Below are 23,576 nucleotides of genomic sequence, written 5' to 3'. Positions count from 1 at the left end.
CTGATTGTAACTTCTTCTGAGCTTCACAACTACACAGTGCCATCTGATGTCCTCAAAGAGCAATAAACTCTTAAAACCTCCTAAAATCTCTCAAATCATTTAAAAAAATCTCAAAATTAAGACTTGACCATCGCAGAGCATTTCTTCCCAAGCCTATCTGGAAAAGAACCACTGTATCATTTGCCTGTGTTTTCATTAAAACAATCCTAAATTCTGTATGAAATAATGGGCTCTGAGCTAATCATTACTGCTCAGGATGGAATGATGATGGAAATGAAAATTCAGTCTGTTGTAAGAAAATAATTTGTGAAATGGAGGGGCTAGAGGTAGTGAATAAATTACGCTCTCAGAAAAATGGACAATTTTGCTGGAATCTCAATGAGCTTATTAAATAGTCTTGGTTTTGGACAAGTATAAATTGAGTAAGAAACAAATTCGCTGTGGGAACAAACCAAATACAGGCTTTGATCCCTTTATCACTTCACTGCACCATTGCAATTAATGGAATCAATCCTAAATCCTTTCCTTGTGTTTTTGGGAGATCAACTCATGGGTGTGTCTTAGCATTATGTTGGATATTAATTGTCTCACATAGCTGTCAACATCCATATGCAAATTTGCTAAAATTGTATTTAAGGTTCCATAAGGACCTTGAAATGCTTTCTGACAAAGCAAGATCCAGTCCTTCCCCTGAACTATGAGCAGTGGCTGTCAAAATCCATGCTATGAAAATACTTGAGAGAATAAAGAAATAAATAAAATAAATAAAAAATAATAAATAAAAAAAATAAATAATAAATAAAAGAATAAAGCACCTTCTAGATTCCAAGACTGTTTCATCAACGTAAACATGTGCACGTGAATATTTATTTCTTGATACAGGTAAAATGCCCGGTTCATCCGGAGAGAAAGAAACGCAGGAACGGTAGGAGCAGGTGGCTGTTTTTGGGGCCGGGGGTTGTTTTGCAGGCGATGACAGCGGTGAAATACAGCCACCTACCGGCCTTTGGGTCTCTCGGCCACAGCAGCCAGCTCTTCTCTCTCTCAGGAGTTCAGCTCTGCAGCATGAAAACGTGCCCCAGTCCAGTGGAAGTTTTACTTACGTCCCTGGGTTATCAATTGTCAGTGATTGGCATTTATTTTGGATGTGTTCAAGCACAGAAGGGAGGTCTGAGGCACGCTGGTAACAGTGTCCCGGCCAAGGCGAGCTACGCCTGAATTTCACCCCAGGATTTGAAGAGGATTGCATGACTTGCAGAGGATTAGCCATGTGTCCTGCCATGCTGCAATATGTTGGCATCTGACTGGTAATGTAGCCCGTATCAAAACACACGTGGAAGACACTTTAAAATACATTCACAAAGAGCATCTGTATGTCTTTACAGATAGCCACATATACCAGACACTACTCTTTCTGATTCTTGTTTCAAAGTTGACTTTAAGGAGCTACAATAAATATATATTTAGGACAAAGCTCTCTGGAGTCAACTATTCATACGTTACCTGGTGGTTTTTCTTCCCTACAGTGATTATTTGGATGTTTACTAGTTTATAGGGACTCAAAACACGCAAATTTTCAACATAATAATGACATACTTTCATAGTGTAATAATAAAAATCTGTATAGGGAACCAAATTTTCTTTCTTATGACCCCCTTGGTTCTGCCAGTTTAATAGATTAAGACAGGAATCGTTCATCACTCAGGCACTGAGAAAGTAAAATGGTGCTTTATAGTCCTTCTCTGCAACAGGAAAACACTGTACCTCGCTAAATAAAGAACCAAATTCTGAGTTGACTATTCCTATCTTCTCTCAACTGCATTATTTCTAATCACAATTTGAAAACAGTCTACCTGGAAGCCTTATCAACGATTTCCAGAAGTACTTACTTATTTTCAACATGGCTACTTTTTACATCAATAAAACAATAAAACCCCCTCACATCATCACCACATATTTAGCATCGTCAGTGTTACACCAAACGTTTTACTTTTCATCCTTCCTGCAGAGATCCCAATTTTATTAATCAAATCCTAATTTTACTATGATATCATGTACAAGATACAATCCAAACCCAATTGGAATAGCAGTGGCCTTGTTGAGGAAGGCCAAGCTGCTGCTGTGTCAAGGGTAGAACGTCAGAGCCTGGCTGAGGCAGGGTGCTGGTTCATGTCAGAATGGCTCTGGAGTGCCTGTACACGATTAGCTCTCTGTGCAGGTGTCCGGAGACAGCCCTCCAGCTCAGACATCAGGGCTAGGAAATCGTTCCTCCTTACCTAGGAGGGAATTTCCCGGCTTGCTGACATCTTCCTCACGTCCACAGACGACAAATTCCGTCCAGGACCTGAGAAATACTTTCTCTCAGAACACAGACGTGCACTCCCACACACACAGTCTTATGTTTTTAGTAAACACGTTTTTTACTTAGGAGAGGAGGACAGGGTTTCATGAGGATTCCATAATCGGACGGACACGCTTCTGAAGTTATTCCGAGCCTTGTGCCGGGGCTTCCCCAGCCGAGGTTTTGCCCCGACACACCGCCGCTCGCTCCGGTGGTGACACGGCCGCGCCCGCCAAGCCCGCAGCTCCTCGGGGATGCGGCAGCCCGCCACCGAGCCGTGTCCAGCGGCTCCGAGCACACGGACCATCACCGCCCTACAGCCTCCCGGCAGTTTCCCCCGCGCACTCCGGCTTTATAAACTCCTCCCGCCCCTTTTCCCGATCGCCTCCGCAGGCCCCAGCTCCTCCCCAGCGCTGTGTTCGGCGGCCGCGGCCGAGGCGGTGCCCGCGCTCCGCCATGAGCTGCGCCGCGCTGCTGGCTGCCCGGGGGCCGCGGCTCCTGGGGGCCGCCGCCCGCCCGCCCCGCTGGAGCCGCCGGCGCAGCGCGGCCTGCGAGCCCCCGGCGGGCGCCGCCGTGCGCATCGGCTGCGCCTCGGGCTTCTGGGGGGACACGGCGGCCGCAGGTGGGCGGTGGGGCGGCAGCGGCTGCCCGGGGGGCGGCGGGGACAGCCAGCGGGGCGGCGGGGGTCGGGGCACGGGCACGGGGGCCTGGCGAGCCCGGCGGGCGGCGGCCCCAGCGCCACAGGCAGCCCCGTTGCGCAAGCGGCCGGGCCGGGGCTGCCGCCGCACGGCCGGGCGGGGCGGGCCGGCATCGGGGGTAGGGCCGGCACCGCGGGTGCCCCGTGCTGATGGTGCCTTCCTGCCTGCCCCGCCAGTGCCGCAGCTGCTGTACGGAGGGAAGCTGGATTTCCTCGTCTTCGATTACCTGTCCGAAATCACCATGTCGCTGCTGACGGCCGCCAAGGCCCGGTCTCCCGTAAGTAAAGCCGATGTCCGGCCCCAACGTGCCGGGCTTGGCCGGGGAGGGTGCGCTCCGGTACTTCGCGACCTGCCAAACTCTCCTTCAGCCCAGATCGTGCCCGAAAGCTGTTCAAGGCATACCTGCTTACGGGGACACGGTTTCTTAAGTAAACTTTATTATTCGCATGTATTTATTTGCATCTGTACAGTTTCATCTAGTGAAGTTGTTCATATCGTTTCCCATCGTATTCCCCAAACGTTTTGAGGGGTAGTTTTTCTTCCCTGTTTTCTGTGTTAACCGAGGAGGCGGATTTGGTTGACATTCTTTAAGAAATGGTTACAGCTCTTAATTATTTCAGGTTTTAGGTTACACTCCGGATTTTGTCTCCACTGCCATGGGTCCCTATATAAAAGATATTCACAGGAAAGGTATGCTACTCCTTGCATGAGTTTGTGTGTTAATTCAGTACGCTTGCTTATGAAGAGTTGGGGCTGTTCACTCAGAGGAAGAGAAGGCTCTGGGAAGACCTTACAGCACTTCCAGTACCTAAAAGGGGCTTGCAAGAGAGGTAGAATTTCTACAAGGATGTGTAGTGATAGAAGAAGGGGGAATGGCCATAAGCTGAAGAGAGGGTAATTTAGACTGGAGACTAGGAGAACATTCTTTACTGTAAGGGTGGTGACGCACTGGAACAGGTTGTTGAGAGAAGTTGTGAATGTCCCATCCCTGGAAATGGTCCAGGCCAGGATGGATGGAGTCCTGAATAGCCTTGCCCATAGTGGGAGACTTGGAACTAGGTGATCTCTAAGGTCTTTTTAACCCAAACCATTCTAGGAAAAATCTCATTGTAATTGATGTGGGGTACAGGCCTGATGGTGAAATTGGGTTGATTGAGGATATTTGATATAATTGTAAATATATACGTATATTTCCATGCATTTCCTAATGTAGCTTTAATTTGTGAATGGCAAATTGTTCTACAGATGTTTTTTAAAATATGACATCTAGGTGTTTTCAAGGTAATTTAAGTTTTTCAAAATTCCTACATAGTTCTACAATATGACTTTGCACTCATTCTTTTTTTGTTTACATAAGTAAAGTTTCACAGTGTCTACTACTGTTGCTGTCGGAGATGTTTGATGCTGTCTGTCTGCCTCATTACATGTGTCTTTCTGGTCACTTTCTCCTTCCATTCATAAAGGATAGATGAGAAGTAGCTATAGCAGTTATTTTCCTCTAAACAATTTTATACTGCTTTATTCTGATCCTTTCACAGGTTAAATGTGGTTTATGTTTTAATGTGGTTTTCATATTTTTCTTGATTGAATGTCTGTTACCTTGTGAAGGTGGTACCTTACTTGGGTTTCAGCAGACTTTGAAAAGTACAGGTGATTGATTATTGACGCTACTGAGGTTTATTTGCCTTTTGTTTTTCTATTAGGTGTTCGTGTCATCAGTAATGCGGGTGGAATTAATCCACTTGCTTGTGCAGCTGCCCTTCAGGAGGTGGCAAAGAAAGCAGATGTTGATTTGAAAATAGCTGTTGTTGCTGGAGATGATCTGATGAGTGAGGTATTTCACTTTAAGCACTAATAGCATGAGTCTGTATAGCTTGAAGGTGGCATTTGCTGTTCCGTAAGAATTTTCTGTGTCTTTATGCAGTAGTCTTCTTCTATCAGAGGCATTGTTCTTCATTATCTTTCTGGTTTTCTTAATGCATAAATACAATTCTTGGCATATCTGTTTTTTGGTATCTAGTGCAGGTGAATTTTATAAGCTTGTGGGTCTTCTGTTTCGCTTTTTAAAGCAAAATGTGAATTTGCTGTAACGTCGGCCTGCTCTTTAGGGGAAGCTATTACAGGCTGTTACTGCTTCTGTCTAAACTAGATAATCATGCATGCTAATTCTTCTGAATATGGTGTAGCTACCACACATTCAAATGTTTATCCCTTCTAGCTTTTTTAGTGGTTTACAGGCATTTCCTGATGTTGTTTTGTTTATAGACAGCTGGTTTTCTGGTTTGAAGTAATTAGTTTATAACAGTAAGGTAATGTTATGTGAAAAGATTGATGTTTAAATATTAAAAAAAAATAAAAATTGAAAGATTAAATGATGGGATTTTTTTTTAACTTAAAGAATTACACTTTATCTATGAAATCTGAAAAAAAAAAAAAACCAAAAGTTGGCCATACCTGAAAAGCTACTGGGAAAAGAATTTATACATAATAGTAGTTAAGAGAGGAGAGGTTTGCACTGTGGTTAAATCTCTGCCTGTAACTTGGAAAATTATTTATCTGCATAGGATCTGTTACTCCTTGCATGCTCTTGAATGTGGAAGATCATCAAGTAAGATTCTTTATTTGCAAGTTATGTGTGATGCTTGGACTTCCTTTTAAGAAACTTCTGCCCTACTGAAATTACTGTCTGTGGGCCAGAATTTCATTACTGGTACAAATTTGAGCTTGTTATGGACATGTCTGATCTGAAATGCATTGTTTTTCTATGCTGTTGTCAGTACATAACTTACAAGAACAAAAAAGACACAACTTTTATGGCCTACAGACATTTATATTGTTGATACATGAAACATGGTAAACGTTACTTGTGGTTTGGAGGATTTCAGTCATTAACATAGAATACCAAATTACTTCAGAGTGGAAGTTTTGGGGTTTTTTCCCACACTACAGATCCCACTTGTAAATTAGTGTTTACATGGACATTGTGTCTGTGCAGTCACAGTCCCCTCAATCCACTGGATTGCCAAATTGCCTAATTCATGGTCAAAAACACACACTACCCCCCAACCACTTTTCTGGAAACAGAATTTATTCTCAGTACCATATGAAGCTACAGGATTAGCCTTGTTCTCTGGCCATGACACCATTGCAGATGTGGCAGATACATTTCTGTTTGCAGGGCTTGATTTATTTATTTGTACAGCAATTAAACACAGTTTAAAGCCTAGGAAATACACCAGATTGTTGTTGTTGGTTATATATAAATGAACATTCTTTGAAGACTGACTTAATTTTCTGCATGCTGGAAAAGTTGTGGTTAAAAGTGTATCTAAGGCTTTTAGCCATTCCACTGATTGGTATTGTTAATACTGTTAATAATTATACTTGGCTGAGAGTTGCTATGAAGTGGATTTATTGTTTGATACTAATGAGAAGCTTACAGTAGAAAATTCAAAATATTCATAGCTTGGATATTTTTCTTGTTTTCTAATAGAAAGAGAAATTAAAAGGAGCTGGTATCACCGATTTAGAGAGTGGCAAACAATTTCCAGAGAATATTCACAGCATGAATGTGTATCTTGGGTGAGTTATTTTAGCAAGTTGTATTTATTATGAACAACTAAATTTAACACATTGAATACAGGAATTTGTTTTGCTTTGCAGTTAGAACCACTTAGTATTTGAGGTTCACCTTTAAATTACTCAGGCAACCAGAAAAAAAAATCTGTTTGTAACTTGTAAATGAACTTCAGTTATAACCTTGCAAGTTATGACTCCTTAGCAATACACCATCTGTGAATCATCAGGTTTTAGTTCAAGCCAAAACAGTGTTAGTTAAATTACAGCAATTGCAAAAATGCTTTTTCATATGCTGAGTATTCTGTTACAGAATGGAGTAGTTTACTAAGTTGTCACTAGAGAAGTGCCAGCAAGGAATTCAAGTACTGGGATATAGTCTGAGTGCTGTAGGAGGTTCTGTTATGTTGTGCTGAACTCAGTGCCAGGCTTTGTACTCTTGAAATTTTGGAAACTGGTTTTTCAGGATGGTCACCTGTTTTGAAAGATCTCGCTTCCTTCCTTTATGATACTTATGATACTTAGGATTTTCATAAATCTCTGAATTCAGGTGTTCTAGCTACCTCTTTGTGAAGGCATGTTTTCACCATCCACTTCAGATGAAACAATGTTAATCTGGTCTAGTAAAGGAGAAGGACTGAGAAATTAGACAGTGGTCACATGCATCTCTTCCAGTTGCTGATCCTGGTGATCCTGTTCTTGCACAGTGCTCTTGAATTTGGACAATATTGTGAGTTCTTAAATCACTTACGTAATTGACCTGAAAGGTTTAAAATTGGAGGACTAAGTCACCAGGCTTTTTTCCTGAAGAATGTTCCATCTTTATATGCTCATCTACAAGTTAAATGGATAATGAATCTCTGAAAAACACTCTTTTCTGTAATTGATGATAGAAGTCTCTGCACTTTGCTCAGTTAAGTTTCTATGGACATTAAGAGAAGTGTTTCAGTTGCGTTATTTAGGTATCTGAATTTGATAGTGCCCTCATGACTGCTCTTTAAAATACTTCTGATGTACATATCTCACAAATTGGTTGTCAAAGTAGATTTTATTGATTTCCTAGGCAATTTTTATGTGATTTTTAACCTGTATGTGTCAGGGAACTGTTTTTTAAATGATACTTTAAAAGACAAAAGTACTTACTTCTGTGTTTTGTCATTTTTAGTGCAAGACCGATAAGCAGAGCTCTAGACCTTGGAGCTGATATTGTTGTGACGGGCAGATGTGTAGACAGCGGGATTGTATTGGGACCACTCATTCATTCTGTAAGTACAAGTTAATTTCTGAATGATAATGAATATATGTGAGTGAATATTCAGCAGTCACTGTCAGGCAGCTTTTGATCCTTATGAAAATGTAGATACTAAATTAAAAATAATGAACATTGTATTTTTTTCCTACCTGCGTGAAATGTCAGCTTCAGCTACTCCTAAATTGGCAGCAGGGATATTTGTTAACTTGTATACCATTAAGCTGGAAAGCACAAGTGTAGTTTAGGAAGTCTTAGCCTCTTTCACCAGTATTTCACTCTTACCATTTGTTTTGTGTTTTTTTCCGTTTCCTTTCCTCAAAATTTAATGTGCAAGTATATTTTTCTTTACCACAAGGTGTCGATAGTAGAGCTGACTCTGGTTGGGAGGTAGCATATGAGGTGGTTTAAAACACTGGGTTTTGTTGTTCAGTGGGTAAGCAGTTTTGTTTAAAGTAGTCAAGTTTCTGTGCAGCATTTCTGAAATTCCTTGGAATTCAAAAAATCCAACAAGCATGGTATTGTCGTTTTCTGAAGTATTTTTAATAGGATTTCATTAATTTTTATTTTTGTGAAGGATCACATAGTGAAATATAGAAGCATTCTTATGGTGCATATTTAAAAAAAAATAGGAGAATATGTGTGTAGTTAAAAACATGCTTTCTAAGACATCATGTTCTTTTTACTGCATGCATGTCAAACACTGCCTAATCAATTTTCCATTTATAATTTCCATTATGACTTCTGATTTTATTCCTGGTTGTTTACTTTCTCAAAATAACAACTATCATCTACTCCTGTACTACTGTATTATCTACTCCAGAGAGACCTTATCTAATTTATTTAGGAAAGGTTTTAGGAAGATTTATTCAAAGTTCTAAGTAAGAAACAATTACTGGATTGCTTGCAAGTTGAACTCAGGAAAAAGATTCTAGTTAAAATTCCCAGTTAAACAGAAAGCATACTTAGAATTTTTGAGGGTGACTGGTAGTACTCCAGGAACTGATAATTTTCAAAAGTTGAAGGTGCATAGTGGTTTGTTTGTCCAGGTTACACAAGATAGGTACTATACTTTTAAACCTGTAGGTTGTGCAGGTTTTGAGTAATAAGGATGTTGCACTTACAGGTTTTTTGAGGAGGGTATGACTTTCACAGTTAAAATTTTTTGGGGTGTATCAGTAGGAGGAAAACTGAAATGTGTTAGATGTTTCTTTGCTAATTTGCTGTATAGGAACTCAAATCCATGTACAGTGCCTGCCAATTCTTTAGATTTAAAATATATCCAATGCATTACTATTCAAAGCAAAGAACATACTGTGTGCAGTTTCTTGTACTGTATGAAACTTTTGTGTATTTAAAATATTTGTGTTTTTCTTCTAGTTTGGCTGGAATAGGGATGACTATGACTTGCTAGCTGCGGGAAGGTAAATGATATAAGAAGGAATGGGGTAAATCTGTATTTCATATCATAATGTCAAGATACCAACTTTCTCAGCATGTACTTATTTTTCTTATTATCACTGCATTCATTTATTTATATGTTTTTGTTAGGTTTTGAGTTCTTTTTCAAGGCTCACTTACTACTCTCACATGGAATTGAAATTATAGAAATTTCATTCTAGAACCAGCTTAAGAAAAGGAAGAAAGGGTTGAAAGATTTTATTTAACTGCTTGACTTTATCTTGCTGTTCATTTTATGTCAAGAGATTAAATCTTACAGTAGAGGCCACTGATTGCCAGGTTTTTCTGTTTGGCTGCCACTGTTGATAGTTGGGGTGGTTGCAGGGCTTATTCTGAAAGACACACAAAAGCAGGTTCAGTCAGAAGGCACCATCCTGGTATGGTTTTGTTGAAGCTCAGTGTCAGTGCTCCCATTTACAAATCCTCGTTGTAGTCCTAAGGTTAGGAATCTGATTCAGAAAGGGGTAGAATTATGCCACCTAATTTAACATTATACATCATGTATCTCAACTGAAGTCCTCATAAAAGAGTGATTACTTACCCTGAGAACACTCTAGTTTTCTTGAATCTTTGCTTGAGAAAAAATGTGGAGAGAAGTTAATTCGGGCTCCACTGAGTTGGAGATGATAGAGGTGAAATTTTCCACATAATTCTGTTGAATATTTATGGACTATCACAATCAAAATTTGAAAATAGTAATACATAATCATAATACATTGTGTCCTTCAGATTGGAAGTGAGATTTTCACTCTTCATTTTAAAATGGTCTTTATCTATTTAGTTACAAACAGCACAGACTACAAAGATACTGAATTTAGATCAAGTTTTGAAATTACTAAGGAAACATTGTTTTAGGTGTGAGACAATAATATAGGTATCCATTTTCTGTAGACAAATTCTTCTTGTTAATGTCCTTTAAACACTCCATTAATCTTTCAGGATTCCAAGTTATGCTTAATGTATAATTCATAATTGTGTTAGATACTTGTGGAGGAAGATAGCATGTTTTGTTATTTAGCTCTATTTTCATTGTATTTTAAAACTGGATTTGTGAAAAATGATTTTGCATTATCCTTAGTTACTTAAATGCCATTTTCTCAGTCTTGCAGGTCATCTCATTGAATGTGGTGCTCAGTGTACAGGTGGAATATTCACTGATTGGCACACAGTACCAGACTGGTAGGTAAACTTGATACCAGCATGCATGTTTGTAGCAGACCTAAAGATGAGGATTTCTGCTTATATCTGTGTTGTGAAAACTGTCTCCCCAAAAAGAGAAAGGTAGAAGCAAAATGTGTCTCTTGCTATTTTGCCACCTCAACATTACTTTTCCACAAGTTCTGTTTTTTGTTTTGAAGGTTTCCTTTTTCGTGAGACAGGGTCTTTGTTTTGTTAACTTCACCAGATTCTGAAAAACAAATTAGCCCTTTGATAATTTTTTTCGCTTTTAAACTATTCTTTTCCTGTTTCCTTCAGTATCCTATGCTTCTTGAAAAGATTTATTACTCATTTTCATGTATGATTGTATTGGAAAAGACAATACTGATAGTTCAGATGCTGTTAAAATAGTCTTCAGTTAGATCAGAGATGCTTGCTGGTCAGTCAAAAATATTTACATAATTTGCTTTGGTAGGGATGAATATATGCCGTAATTCTGTCCTGAGTAACCTGATGAGCACAAATATGTTGGATGGTCAGTCCTTCCAAAAAGTTGTGTGTATCTTGTGTTCAGAACTATTGAATTAGAGTTACATGTAGGTGTGTCATTCTGCCCGCTGAGGGAGCTGGCTTTTTACCAACCTGTTTTTAAGAGCAGTTTAAAAGTAGTTGGGGAACACATTTTTTGTGTAGTTCTGGTGGCAGTTACTTCTGTATTTCTTGGGATGAAAAGGAGGAATCTTGTCCTATGTTGTATCATGAGAAAGGCAGCTCTTCTTTTATGTGGTGGAGGAAAGGGCTGAGGAGCAGCAGGGGGGTGCAGGAGAGAAAAGTGCTTTAATACAGCACATTCCTACTCCCAAGCTGACTCTGGTCCAGGTGGACGAACCAGCAGGACTGTGCCCTGCTGTCAGAAAAGCCATAGGGCTGCCTGGAATTTCTCTTCTTGTAGGGACTGCTTCTGATTCAGAGTGTGATCCTAAAAGATGTGTGCTGCTTTTCTGAGCTCCTGAGCACTGATTGAAGGTGAATGCATGTATGGCATTGAAACAAACGGGATCAGACACTTCTCATCTAATGGAAGGCTACTGAACAAACTGCATTCACTCTTCAATGTTGTATTCTATGAGAAGTCAAAGGAGAGAGTTTATAGTAACAAGTCACTCTATCTGGTTTGTAGAAACTATAAAATTTATAATTCCCATTCTGATGTCTCTCCCCATAATTAAATTTGCTGTATCATGAAACTTTTAAAAATCTTCTATAACTGTGATTCCAGAAGACTTCGCTCTATAAAAGAATTAAAGTGAAAAAACAGAATACTAATTTTCTTATTAAAATGTTTGGTAGGCCTGTATTTTTAAAGATTCTTCTATGAGGAGAGTCAATCTGGCTTTAAAAAAGAAAGGGAGCTTGAATATATGAAGTTGTAAGCTATTGGAGGGAGAATAGTTCATTTTACAGGTGAGTTTATGTACATGAATATGCATAGCTAATAGTTTTGTGTCTGTAAAATCACAGAACTCTGTCTAAAATCATAGTAGATTTGTGGCTTACAGCTGACTGGTGCTGAATTGAATTTGTGTTAAAGAACATAGAAGTTTAACACCTGATACTGCTCCATTACCCTTTCCCCATCGATATATGTACATACCCTGAAACCATACGTGACTATTTGTGCTAATATAAGTTACTTATTTACCTTCTGCTTAGGTCTGCTAAAGAAGCGATCATGGTGCCTTAAAACTAATCAGTTTGTTTTCAAATTTTGAGTCTTAGGCATATAATTGAAGGAGTTCTTGAAATAAAATTATGTAATATATCAGCCTGTGTGATAAGCTGCTAAAACCAGTCAAATCTAGAATAATGGGTGAGCTTTTATTTTAAGTTTTGAGATGTAGAGTGAAGATCTACTTCACTAACTGAAGTGGAATTGTGATCCAGCACATTGATTTAGGATATGGGGAGAAGGAAGTCAGGGAGAAGATTAATTGGATTAATTTTGATTTCCTGATAAATAGTAGCTTGCTATATTTAGGCTCAAAAGCATCAAGGCCAAATATTATGGAAGGTCTTGGGATGCAGAAAAATGTGTTTTCCATTTAATAGTTTAGTAGTAACCTGTTCTCTCCTTAGTTTAAAGAAACTTGGTGGCATGGGGGTTTTGTTTAGGTATTCTCAATGTCTTTTCAGTGCATGCTTTCATAATAATGTGTAACATAGTACCTCAGTCTCAGTAGTGACCAAAACTTGCCAAACGTGCAGCCACTAACACTACTATATCACAAATAGGTCAACAGAACTCTGGCAGTGTTTGCAGAAGTTACTTGACTGTGTCTATTAATGATTTTTCCCTCTTCTAGGAAAAACTACATTTTAGTAGCCTTCTGAAAATAAGTGCATAATTTAGATCACATAGTCATAAATCATAAATCATTGTGTCTGTGGTACCTAATGTTAAATCCAAACCAGCTCAACTAAATCAGTAAATAGGAGGGGGGAAGAAGCCAAGTCAAATCTGAGTTTATCATTAATGTGCCTTTCACATGCGAGTTTCCTACTCCATGAGTGCATTTGTGCAGCCAAGTGCAGAAAACCTATCCCTTGCACTTACTGATGTCTGGTAACTGAACACTGGAGGGCAGCCTCTCTCCTCCTCACACCTTACTGCAGAGGGTGAGCTTGGTTAACCCTGCACTAGGGTCGTTTTTTTGGCTGTCTTTGGGGGTTTTTTTTCTCCACAAGAACAGTAATCCACGTGGCTCTTCTGTCTTAGAAGGACTGATGGGTATGATTTTTTTCTAAGTTGTAAACAAAACCCAAAGAATTTGCTACATTTCAGGTTTATAAATCTTACCTATCTATTGTTTATGCATGAACAAAATTAATTAACTCTGTAAACAAGGGTACTTTAGTAAATCAAATGAAGCCAGGCAAGTTAGAGCTTACATTCTGGGCATATACTATCATGTCTCAGTGAGTATTGAGGCACTCAATTGAATCCACTTAATTCATCCAACATAGTTTAGTTGGTGGGGTTTTGGTGGTTTTTTTCTTTGTGGGGGGAAGGTTGTTTGTTTGTTTTTAATTTTCTTGATATGTTTGATGCAGATACTTCTGAGAACACAAGTCCACTGCCAAAGGGTGCTTTAAATCTCAGGAATATTTGTATGGGTATATTGTGGCCACTTAATGTTAGTTATTAAAACCTAAGCTATTTTTTCATTTTCTTTGTTGTCTCCTTAAAGCAAGTTTTTAATGTAAAACTAGTGAAGAGCATGTTCCAGCTTGTGACTCTCCAAGTTACTTTAGCTGCTAGAGGCCAAACTTACCTGCTTTCTGTGTATTGACCTAAGGCACTGGGATTTGTGCTGTGTATATCTCCTTAATGCATTTGACTTAAAGGTGGGAAACTTGAAGCTGTAAAGTTTTGTCCAGTTTTCATGAAGACAGACAGCTGGGTAGGGGGGATAGGTGCTGTTTATTTGCTGTTTCCAGTGAGATGGTGGCTGCTTGACTCTTCTCTTGTGTGGATTCTCTCATGCTTAGCAGAGAAAGTGTAAGAAACCATTAGTTCATGGTCTACAGAAGAGTAATGTGCATTCTTAAATTCTGATTTTAAGGTAGTGTTACCAAAAAAGGCACTTATGCCTATTCTGTTATTTGTATACAAATACACATCAGCAGATGGTCAGCAGAAGTGATGATACATCACTGCACCCTATTTAATGACTATTGCACAGTTTCCAATGGGGAATTCATGCCATGTGTGAAAGTGAACTGTATCACCAGAACTACATTGATAATTCACAGCTCTCTGTCTAATTTCATTTGTCCCCAGACATTGCTCTCTCTTGCTATTACTTAGTGCCAGTGGGTGATTAGTACATTGTTTTGTTTTGTTTTGAAATGCAGGAGAGAATAAACTAAGGCTGATCAGTAGAGTAATCATTTTGAGGAGATGATAAACACTGACATTTTGCCCTAAGCCAAGAGTGTACAATGGTTGAGACTGCATAATCCTCTGGCCTGGGATGACCAAAAGGGTAAGTCAATAGCTGTAGTCTCTTAAGGGCTGGATCCAGATTTCTTAATTTGGGATTAGAACAAAATCCAGCATGCAAGTCCCATTCAGCAGTGTGGAATGTTTTTTTCTCTGTAGCACCATCTATTCCAGGCAGCTGGTCTGTTTAGCCTGAAAATTGTCTGACCATTGAAAGTTGAGGTACAAGTCTGAAATGCCCTAGTCAGAGGGAATAAGTGATTCAGTCAGTAAGTCTTGCCTAAAGCAGAATTGCATGTTATGAAAAAATTTGGTACCTACATGTAAAAAGAGATGCTTATACCTTTACTTTGAGTTTGTGCTGATCTTGCCTGATGTATTACCAGTTTTGAACCTGTTGTCAGAACACTGCTAGAAGTGGTAGGAGATTCTGCTTTTTTTTTAATAGCATTCTGGTTAAAATACATGTCTAAGGAATTGAGAAGCTTGGCTTAGAGCTTTCCTTGTGTGACATTCATGGAGTCACATCCCAGGAAAGTGCATTAGCTGTAAAGCTAAAAGTTCATACCACAGCTTACTTGGATCCTGGCTCACTTCCACGTCACATGCATTGCTGTGGGGTTTTGTTTTCATTCTTGCAGCAGCTTCCCTGCTAGTAAATGTATTGCACTCACTGTCCCATCTTCTGTTGCCAGTAATCTCAGTCAAGCAGTAGTGGCTAGAACGAAGTCCTTGAGAGAGACTTTCTCCTTTTGAGGAGAGAAATACGTGTTCTGTCTCAAGTAATGCCTTTCTCCCTGAGCCAAAGTACTGGTCATGGATTTTACTTTTCTAGTAATGGAAATGATGTAAGAAGTATGGCAAAACAAGAAGGAAGTTTATCTTGATGGCTCCTCAGAGGCTTCTGAATAGTGTCCCAGAGTAGACAGGGAGGAGATCCCTGCTTAGACAGCTCTATTTATCACCTGTGACATACCCATAAACTGTAACATTTCTGAGTGCCAAAGCTGAAGAAAAAACAACATTTTACATGGAAAAAATTAATCTGAGAGTAAGTTGTTGGCAGGCAGAGGACTTGACAGGAGGCTTAGATTCTTGATTGCTTTTAGAGTAGGTTGATGAGATGGTGGCTTCAGTAGCAAAACCAGTTTTCTAACTTGTTTATTCCTGTGCTGTAAGTCTTCACTAAGACTGCTTTAACTGTTAATTCTTGTCTAGGCTCAGTTGGAGAGGTTTTCTGAGGAGTAATCTTAGCTTGGTCCCATTCAGTGCTCTGGTTTATTAATGTATGTATTATATATACAGTTATATAGAATATAAAATATTTTCTTGCTAAGTAGCAAAAGTGCAACCTGAAATGGACCTTCTGTTTTAAAGAATGGTAATTGTCATCTCTCCTCACAAACTGATGTGTATTACCTGGGTATAATGACCCTTTGCTAGAAGAGCTGCTTAAATATTTTTAAAAATAGTACTTGATATTTGTCTCTAGTACTGTATTTCATTATTTTATATAATTTAATTAGTATTAATTATATTAGTTCCCTTTTGAAATTGTTTCCATTGCTTGCTACTGCCTCATCCTGCATAGGGGTTTTGTCGCTAAACTGATGTAATTATTTTATTATCGAAGGATGCTTAACCAAGATACCTTTGGATGCTATGACTGTGGTTGCTGCTAAATTTTATAGTTCTGTGGTTACTCCCCTGCTACACTATACAAAAATACACCTTGGCTATGGGTTATTGTCAGCCTAAAGTGGGCTTGTTCCCCACTGAGCAGATGTCATATGGTGTGTAGTTACTCAGCAAAACCTACAAATGAGTCAGGTGAAGAGTCACTATTTTAGAAGTGGAAGTGCTGGTCACGGTGATGGTGTGACTATACTACCTGTGGTACACCTGAGCCAGGCAGCTACTGCTGCTAAAGAGCTTTTTATGCAAGGTTTAAGTAGCTGCCATTTGACTGTATCATAAGAGTGGCAGACCAGTTTATTTCCAAGGTGAAAATAAATTTTAAGTAATGTCTTCTTGCAATTGACAAAGTACATTTTTGTCTTAAGTGTGTGTGTGTTAGTGTGGGTTGTTACTGCCATTTGCTACAAGGTAGTACTGGGTATTTGTATTTTCCCAGTTATCCAGTTACAATGCAGGTAGAATCTAGGGGCTTCTTACCCAGATCATTGCATCTCTATGTTGTGAATTGTTAAAATGAGGGAAGCTTTCAGGGCTGGCATAACCTGGGGAAACACACATCTTCTGCAGCTAACTGGCCATACAGAAAAGTTGGTTGGGTGGTGGTGTGCTCTGCAGGGGGACCAATATTTGCTGTATTTTCACCATATCGAGGGGTGAAATTTCTCACTTTGTCTCACTGTTGTATTTGGATTTTGTTTTTTTAATGGTTTGGGGGTTTTGAGAGTGGAAGTTGGGCAAAATGAAGTTGAATCAATGTTAGTAGACTCAGTCTACAGTTTACTTCTTTAAAATCAAAGATGGCTAGGGAGTACTCTAAAGAGTTGCATGTGCTGATGACAGATCAGAGTGGCCTGCAGCAGGGACACTGGCTGTCAGTGCAGGGAGATGGGCTGCTCGAGGTGATCTGTCTTCATGGGAGTGGTGTCTCTTCAGGGTATGTGATCTGAAAAGCTGCCTTGAGCCTGCTGGCAGGGCACTTGCTGCTGTTGCCTTAAGACAGGACAGGTAGGTGGTAGGGTCAAGCACACAAACACGGCACTGAGATGGCAAAAACTTCTTAATTCTAGCCTTGTTTGTCATTGATCCTGCTTTGTTACACTGGCCAAATCATGGTGCTTCCTCTGTGTCTCCTTGCATCTGAAATTGGGATAATTACGTGTTAGACTGTTACCATACATTAATGTTCAAGACCAAAAATTGAGGGGGTTTTTTAGGTGTTGTTTTTTACTAAGTCACACTTTAAAATTTTGGATATTGCATACTTTCTACTACCATCTTTTCACTCTCCTCTTCCCCTCAGCCCCCTCCCCTCCACCCCCAACTAGAATAGTCTGTATATAAGATTGTTGATTCTATTCAATTCTTTGCATTCACTAAGGTGGGCTTTTTTTGTTTCTGAGATCTTAGTGGTGTAAATAGTTTCAGAGACCAGTCAAATGAAGTATTATCTTTACTGATTTGATGTGGGTTTTTCTAGGTGTCCATCAGTTACCGTATTTTCCATGTTTGTCTGCTATAAGTGTTAAAAGTTGCTGATCTCTGGTAACAGATCTTGTGTCTTAATCCTTTTTTAAAATAATGGAGTTATGTTTGAATATTCTTGATGATAAGGAATTTGCTCAAACTCCCATGAACTTTTACAAATGTCCCCTTAGAGTTCACTGGTATTTTTGCTTACTTTCTTCCAGACTTTGTGGATTTATGTTATACAAACTTTAGCTTGTATAGTGATAGTAACCATGATAGTAACTTTTGCTGATAACCAATTCAGTTGTATGTTCAGCACATTGTTACCACTACCACCCAAAAATAATTAAATTGAGGGATAGACTGGTTTTAAGTTTGTATGAAAGACCTGAAGGTCATTTGCTTTAATGAGTGTGGTAAAGTTCACCACCTTTCATTATTGGGATCTTTTTTCAAACAGTTTAGCTTTTGCAAGGGACTGTATCTCCTTAACTCCTCTTTTTGTGTTCATTTCATGCCTGTGGGACACTTGTACAAATTTCAGACTTCCTGGGAGAGGGAGGGGAGCCAGGTAGCCTTTTTAGAACTTTTGCACTCTTATTTTAATTCTTGGGTACTTTGAAGAAGTTTTAAGTTCTTAATTTTGCTCAAATTCTCTGTAAATAAATGAAAGCTAGAAAAGCAGATGTCTGAATCTTGTCCACATAATCCTGAAAATTTTGCCCTCCTACTGTAATGACCAGTATGTGCTTCTTATTATGAGTTATTTGATCACTTTTTGTATATTTTGCATGTAAGGATGTGAGGAAGAAGAATAATATTTCAATTTATGTACATGTCCATAATTTCACTTCTTTTCTTTTTGTTGTGCCTCATAATTTTCTATTAGTTCTTTCTTGTGTGCTGAAGATATTACCTTTCATATGTCTTTGTTTTCAGATTATGACTTCCCTGTGCATAATTTATTATTAACAAGTGAAATTATCCTTTGTAGGTGTGATTATTCCTGTTTCCTACTTCCCTTCATCTCGGAGGTTCCCAGCACAGTTTGTTCTTCCTGCTTTGACTGCCTTTTTACAAATCCAGAGTGCAAGGTGTATTTAGATGTCTTCACTGTCATGCTGTGTGTGCTGCTATAGCCAAATGGGGCTAGAATTAACTATTGTTTATTTTACTCTAAATTTACATCTTTAACCATAGTCTTCTAATTCTTTAATTTCTTTTTACTTGAACTGTTCCTGTTAGTATCCTTCTCCACTCCCTTCCCTACATCCATGTTTGCAGGTGGTATCTCTTGTTATTTCTGTTTCTTCACCAGACAATAGATTACATTGTATTATTTCAGTTGAGCAGTTTGTTCAGGGCTTTTTTTTTTGATGTATGTTTCTGTAGAAACAACCAGATAAATCATAACTCTTGACAGGTTTTTTCTTAATTGGCCATCATTATAAAATTCTGTTGTTAATATTTCTTTTCACTTTTCCTTTGTATTTATAGGTTTTTTTTCTTAATGTTTTTCATATTCTAGGCACAACATAGGCTTTCCCATTGTAGAATGTTCCTCTGAAGGAGACTTTATTCTTTCCAAACCACCAGACACAGGGGGACTAATCTCTTTTGGCACTGTAGCTGAACAGTTGGTGTATGAATTGGGCAATCCTCAGCGCTATCTTTTACCAGATGTTACATGTGACTTTTCCCAGGTTTCCATCACTGAAGTTCCAGGTTAGTCCTCTTTCATGTAAAGATATCTGTGTCAGTGAAGTGTGTTATCAAACAAAAGAAGTTACTTTAATTTCCATGTAGTCTCTGCATATTTTTATTAAATCAGTTCCCTAGAGTCATGCTGTAGTAAACTGATACTTTCAAGGACTTCTGCTAGAAATTCCTTTAGAAATGTTAAACATAGTCTTACTTACCTTGCTGGCTGGCTAATTTGTATTTTTGATCACTATTCCTTTTCCTTTACTTTTTAATGCATGCCTTGCATGTCTCAAGTCCTTAAACTATGTGTTCAGTGTGAACAACATCAAGACAGCTTCACTATTATTTCATTATGTTTTTAAACTACAGCTAAATTTATTTTCTCAAAAAAATGTTTTGTACATGTGTTTGCTTAGGGCATTTGAAGTACTGGTAGCAATGAAGGGCTGTGTCTTTCAAAGCACTACTTGATAATGGTGTTTTTCTCAGACATTTAGGTGCATCATAGTAAGTGGCAGAAGCATGATTAGGTACAGGATTTCCACCAGAGAATCTTTTTTTAAAAATTCCATTTGCAGTCCTCAAAACACTTAAGAGCCAGTAGACTAAAGATGGATATAATGTATGTTCAGGATTTAGCTTCAAAAGGAAAATAAAAAAACCCCAGGCTTAACAGATTCAAAGAGCTGTAATTTGAGTAAGACAGCATGAAAAAAAAAATTATCTACAATCATCTGAAGTTTGCTTTTTACTGCATCTAGATTATATTTTTTTCCTTCTAATGGAACTTACTTGTGACAGAATGCCGAGTGTCTTTCTAAAGCTTAGAACAGTCAAAATTTCAAATTCAGAACTTAATGGGATAGAACTGAAAATGTGGTAACATAAAAAATATTTTACTTGAGTAATAAAGTACCATAACATGGTATGGTGAATCTTCCGCTCATGCAACATAACCAAATGGCAGTCTGATAAGGCCAGCTTGCTGCTCTTAGCCCCTAGTCCTTTTCTTTTTAAAAAAAGAAACCCTAACCTTCCTATGAACTTTTAGCTTGCAAATGACCTGATATGACATGTTTGAACTTAAAATGAACTTTCACATGAACTTTCAGTTAGTCCTCTTAGAAATATAACAGATGGAAAATGGGCAGATTGCTTAAATATTTTAGTTTGAAGTGCTTTGACACGTACACCAGTAAAAACAGGCAAGCTATCTAATTTTGCTGTTTATGTTGCCAGTTTTATTGTCCTGCTGGATTACTTGCAGTGTTTGAGCAGAGAGGTGCTTGTTCTCTTTTTGTCAATGGATCCTATGCATTTGGTTTTGTGGTATTTTTTTTCTTTGTATTATGCTTTCACCTGGAACATAAACTCTGCCAGAATGGAGGGTTGAGAGAGTTAAATTAACCTCATTAGTCAGTCTTGAGAAGGAGTGATGTTATTTGAGTGGTGTGTAAAATTTTTACTAGTGACATTTTAGATACATTCTGATCTGATCTTTTCAGAGTATTTGTGTAAAGCTTTGGACTGCTTCTTAAATATTTGCGAACACAGGTTAGGCACAGGTGAACTACACTAAAATTCTGTCTCTCAGACATGAGGTGCTGATCCTGCACTGCTGATTTTCCAGCTCAAGCTTGAACCTGATGCCAACACAGCAATTTTCTCCATTTTCTTTCTTTCTTTCCATTAATATTCCTAATACTGAACGTGGTTGTTGTGCTTTTATTTTTTGTTTCTATTATTGACAAGAAAGCTAAAGTTAAGTTACCCTTTGCTTATTAAACTCTCGACCAATAGCTCCCACTGTTTTCTCATCTTCTTTTGATTCTTTACCAAGTGATGGACTACAGTCCACTCCAGCCAGCAGTAAATTGTATGCTCTGTGTGTGTGTGTGCAATAACTGGATATTAAGAGGAAAATAACTGTTGAGTCTCATGTCCTAAGGCTGCTTTCTTTGTTAAGTATTTTCTAAGTACGTGAATAAACATTTCATTTGCCCTTTTAAAAAGGCTTATGGAAGTCGTAAATTCAGTCACCAGTTTGCTGCTGTTCTTTCTAAGGCAGGAAGGACTGTTTTCTGAAAGGTTCTCTTGTCTGTGGCAGTACAGCTATCAGTGATTTGCTTTTTAATTAACTGCATCTGATTAATGTGTATCACAAAGAATGTCTTTGAAGTTATATTGAAGAATCTAAAACACTGATTTTTAATCACCATAGGTTTTGATGGTGGAGCAGTGAAAGTTTGTGGAGCAAAAGGATTGCCTCCTTCAACATTTTATAAGGTATTACCTCATTTTGTGGTGTGAAAGATTTATTTTGTTTTACAAAATCTTAAATTTTGGTGAAAATGCTAAAGCTTAGCACTGTCCTCATCTTCTCTGCTCCAAGCGGAAAAGAAAGAGATGCAAAATTTGAAAAGGCAAACCTTACTTGATACATAAAAACCTGTTACTTTGTTTAAAAAGTGTGTATTTGTATAATGATTGCCAGAGAGCATTTATAGTAGCCTGTCAGTACTGAATTCCATCTAACTTCATAATCCCTTTATCATTAGGTAAATGCCACTTATCTTGATGGCTTCAGAGCTACTGCTGTCTGTCCAGTGGGAGGCCCAAAGGCAGTACAAAAAGCAAAACGCACTGCAGAAGCTATTCTGCAAAGGTTGGTGTTTGAGTCTCAGAAGGGGTTCTGGCTCTCTTTTTTTTCTTTCCAGAGGTGATGAAAATAGAATAGTGACACAAGATGGCAACATTACTAGCCTTGTAGGAATCCTAGAAAGTTACCGTTTTCCTATTGGGATGACATTTCAAGACTTAAGTAGCCTTTTCAAGAAACCTGTTTTCAGTATATAAATGCACTTCAATTTGACAGAGTGAGAAAAGTGCCAAGTATGTTTGAAAATAGATTGCTGGAGAGAAACCCAAGTTAGTGAGGAACAAGCTGTGACTGAGATTTAAATTTTATTAGATGCCAGAGATAAACCCATATGAAACTAGTTTTCAGCAGCTTTCACAGAACTTTTTTTGTGGGAAGTCTTACTGATGTGAAATGTAGAAAGTTTACTGAGTGTGTGTTTAAAACATGCTTACTTTGCTACCATCTTAAATGTGACCCAGTGATCGTGGGGTTTTTTACTAGAACAGAGTTACAATTCTCACAAAAAAGAGTGATAAACTTTCGGTTGTATTGTTATGCCAGTATATTTGGGCAAGGAAGGATTCCTCTTCAATATAATTCCATATCAGGAATCTCTCAGTGCTTACTCCAGTAGCTCTAGTCTTTCTAGCTAAGAGATCTGTTTCCTTGTGCCATGTTTTATACAAAGCTACCTCCCCATCCTGTTGTAGATCCATGCAGAAACTACACTTGGAAAGCCAGAAATCCAGGGTTTACTGTGAACTTGGGGTGATTGTTCACATGCCTCTGTGCAGCACTGTGATGAAGGAGGAGTTGTATGACTTCCCTCAAGAGATATAGAAGATGAGAGCAGGCTGATAAGGGCTGTGTAATTGCAAATGCTAAAAGCTTGTGTCCAAGAGCTATTGAGAAAATCAAATTATGGAAAAACCCTTCAGGAAGTGTTAAATACAAAGACTCAGGACCTCTAAAAAGCCATATTTCTGGAAGCTAGGTGATTATTTTAGGAAAAAAATAGAATGGTATATTTTCCATTTCATGTTTGGCCTTGGACATTATTTCAGAAGCAATTTGGCAATATGTATGTGAAGAAGTCTTTTTTTAAATAGTTCTCTGGGATCCTTTTATTTTCAGGATTCTCTGTTGTGTTACTAACACATGAAAGGGCTAAAAATGGCCCAGAGTATTTTTTGAACTGTAGTATCTGTAGTAATTGTAATGTTTGTAGATAAATAATTTAAAATAATTTAATACAGACACAGTTTGCAAATTTCATTACCTTAAATGAAGTTGTCTGTCTTATTTTTGTATTTCATCAAAAATAAGGGTGGCCTCATTTGTAATGCGTGAACACTCTTCCATCTCTTTACAGCAATTAAAAAATTGTATTTTGTATTATGTCCTGTACATTGCTTCACTATTTCAGGTGCTGTGGTTATATTTATTATGACAAAAATGATACATTAGCAGTGTCTTCAAAATGTTCCACCAAAGCAAAAAATGTTGCTTGTTCCACCAAGCAGAATACATATCCTAACAGAAATCCCAATCCCAATATTTCAACTGATAAAATCTTTTAT

At 38.4% G+C, this 23,576-nt stretch overlaps 1 protein-coding gene across 4 annotated transcripts in view; it reads left to right on the top strand.

Annotated features, from left to right (window-relative positions):
- The first annotated feature begins 2,782 nt into the window (after positions 1-2,782).
- The window catches only part of LOC111927841 (uncharacterized), a 56,002-nt gene continuing 35,208 nt past the window's right edge, over positions 2,783-23,576 (top strand). For all 4 annotated transcript variants that reach the window (XR_015287493.1, XR_015287492.1, XM_086891246.1 and 1 more), the window contains exons 1-11: positions 2,783-2,963; positions 3,216-3,316; positions 3,660-3,729; positions 4,743-4,873; positions 6,533-6,621; positions 7,781-7,880; positions 9,245-9,288; positions 10,427-10,504; positions 19,180-19,376; positions 21,577-21,641; positions 21,914-22,020. Coding sequence is in view for 2 of the 4 variants with exons in the window: in XM_086891246.1 (XP_086747372.1) it covers positions 2,798-2,963; positions 3,216-3,316; positions 3,660-3,729; positions 4,743-4,873; positions 6,533-6,621; positions 7,781-7,880; positions 9,245-9,288; positions 10,427-10,504; positions 19,180-19,376; positions 21,577-21,641; positions 21,914-22,020 (1,148 nt within the window). In the remaining 2 variants the exon portion in view is untranslated. The remainder of the gene's footprint in view (positions 2,964-3,215; positions 3,317-3,659; positions 3,730-4,742; positions 4,874-6,532; positions 6,622-7,780; positions 7,881-9,244; positions 9,289-10,426; positions 10,505-19,179; positions 19,377-21,576; positions 21,642-21,913; positions 22,021-23,576) is intronic.

Source organism: Cyanistes caeruleus, chromosome 5 (assembly GCF_971803275.1).
Source record: "Cyanistes caeruleus chromosome 5, bCyaCae1.hap1.1, whole genome shotgun sequence".
Taxonomy (NCBI): Eukaryota; Metazoa; Chordata; class Aves; order Passeriformes; family Paridae; genus Cyanistes; species Cyanistes caeruleus.
This window is presented reverse-complemented; position numbering and strand designations above follow the sequence as displayed.